The 1,439-nt window shown below is 40.8% G+C and overlaps 1 protein-coding gene across 1 annotated transcript in view; it reads left to right on the top strand.

Moving 5' to 3' along the window:
* Positions 1–352: 352 nt before the first annotated feature.
* The window catches only part of LOC118406846, a 7,684-nt gene continuing 6,597 nt past the window's right edge, over positions 353–1,439 (top strand). Inside the window, exons 1-2 of the mRNA XM_035807200.1 lie at positions 353–491; positions 968–1,088. Of these exons, the coding sequence (XP_035663093.1) occupies positions 369–491; positions 968–1,088 (244 nt within the window). The 5' untranslated portion in view covers positions 353–368. The remainder of the gene's footprint in view (positions 492–967; positions 1,089–1,439) is intronic.

Genomic DNA, 1,439 nt, shown 5'->3' with positions numbered 1-1,439 from the left:
TGGAATTATGCGAATGTATGTTACCTAAAGAAATCATTACCATTACCGTTAACGCGTTTTTTAGTTAATATTGTGCAACACAAACAGTGAAACAAAATTGACCACTGCAGTTTCAACACAAGATGCTAGGTGGGGCAAAGAGTTATCCACCACTCACAAATCACGGTTACAGCATGTCCAAAACGCGAGATACAAATGTATCAAAAAGGGAAGCTCGACTGTAGTACCTGAGGAAGCCGCTAGTAGACACTTCGTTTTGCGAGCCCCTACCCGCCTACCTAGACTAGAGTAATGGCATCATGATCCATTTAAGACTTCTTCAATTATGCTGTTTACAGACATACAGAGAGGCAAACAAATACACCAAGATGCAGGTTGGTGAGCCACCTAGTGGAGAGGTCAGCGATGAGGACACCTTGCGGAAACTGTTCGCATCGCAACCTGAAGATGCCATCAAGCAACAAACATTGGAGAGAAAAATATCCTGGAAGGTACGTGCATAAGAGAGTCCATGTTCTTTTAGATGTACCTGGCAGTATGTCTAATTGTTCACACTTCAGCCATTTGTTCATCGTGACTTCCTCCCTTTTTCTCTCTCCCCATCTCTCTCTCTCCTCCTCTCTCTCTCTCTCTCATGAGTGCGTGCAAGTGTGTGTGTGTGTGTGTGTGAGAGTTTGTGTGTGAGTGTGTGTGTGTGTTTGTATGTGTGTGTGTGTGTTTGTGTCTTTGTGCGTGCCTCTTTGTGCTGTTTATTTTTGTGTATTATGTGGGTGTTTGTTTCCCTCTCTCTCTTAGTCTGACTTTCAGTGTCCCTCTGTCACCTCCCTCCCCATCTCTTCCTCGCCCTCTCTCTCTTCTACTATAGCTATCTCCCTCTTTCTTTCTCTCTATCTCTTCTATCTTACACACTGAAAATAAAGAGATAGTTCTTAGTCGTTTCTATCGATCTTTTTCTTTCTTCCGGCAGGCCGTAAAAGATATTAGTATCGCTGCGTCGTATGGAGTTCTGTTCGCGTTTATCGCTGTCCTGACGCGTCAGCTGACAGACGGAGGCGTCACGGCGTTTCAGGTTGTCGTCATACAAGAGGGTGAAATACTTAGATCCTAATTTTCAAATTTATCATCATTTTTAATTGTTTTCCATTATTATTATTGAATATAAAAATCATTAATCATTCTTATAACTATCATCAAATATTAGGTTTCCGTGGTGCATATCAAATAATAAAGGGTTAATGCCCCGCCCCGAGGTGTATATGCAGTATCACTAGTAACAACTTTATGTTCTTTTGAAACTAAATAAAATGTTGGATAGACAATTTTGTGTCTGTTGTTACTGAATCACTGCAACTTGTGTTCCGCAATTTTATAGTACCACCTCAATTTATAGTACCATCTCAATTTATAGTAATTCTGTGGCTTTCTATATAATGTATGAC

The sequence above is a fragment of the Branchiostoma floridae genome, chromosome 19, assembly GCF_000003815.2.
Source record: "Branchiostoma floridae strain S238N-H82 chromosome 19, Bfl_VNyyK, whole genome shotgun sequence".
NCBI lineage: Eukaryota > Metazoa > Chordata > Leptocardii > Amphioxiformes > Branchiostomatidae > Branchiostoma > Branchiostoma floridae.
The sequence above is the reverse complement of the archived record's forward strand: the minus strand, read 5'-3'. Positions and strand labels throughout refer to the sequence as shown.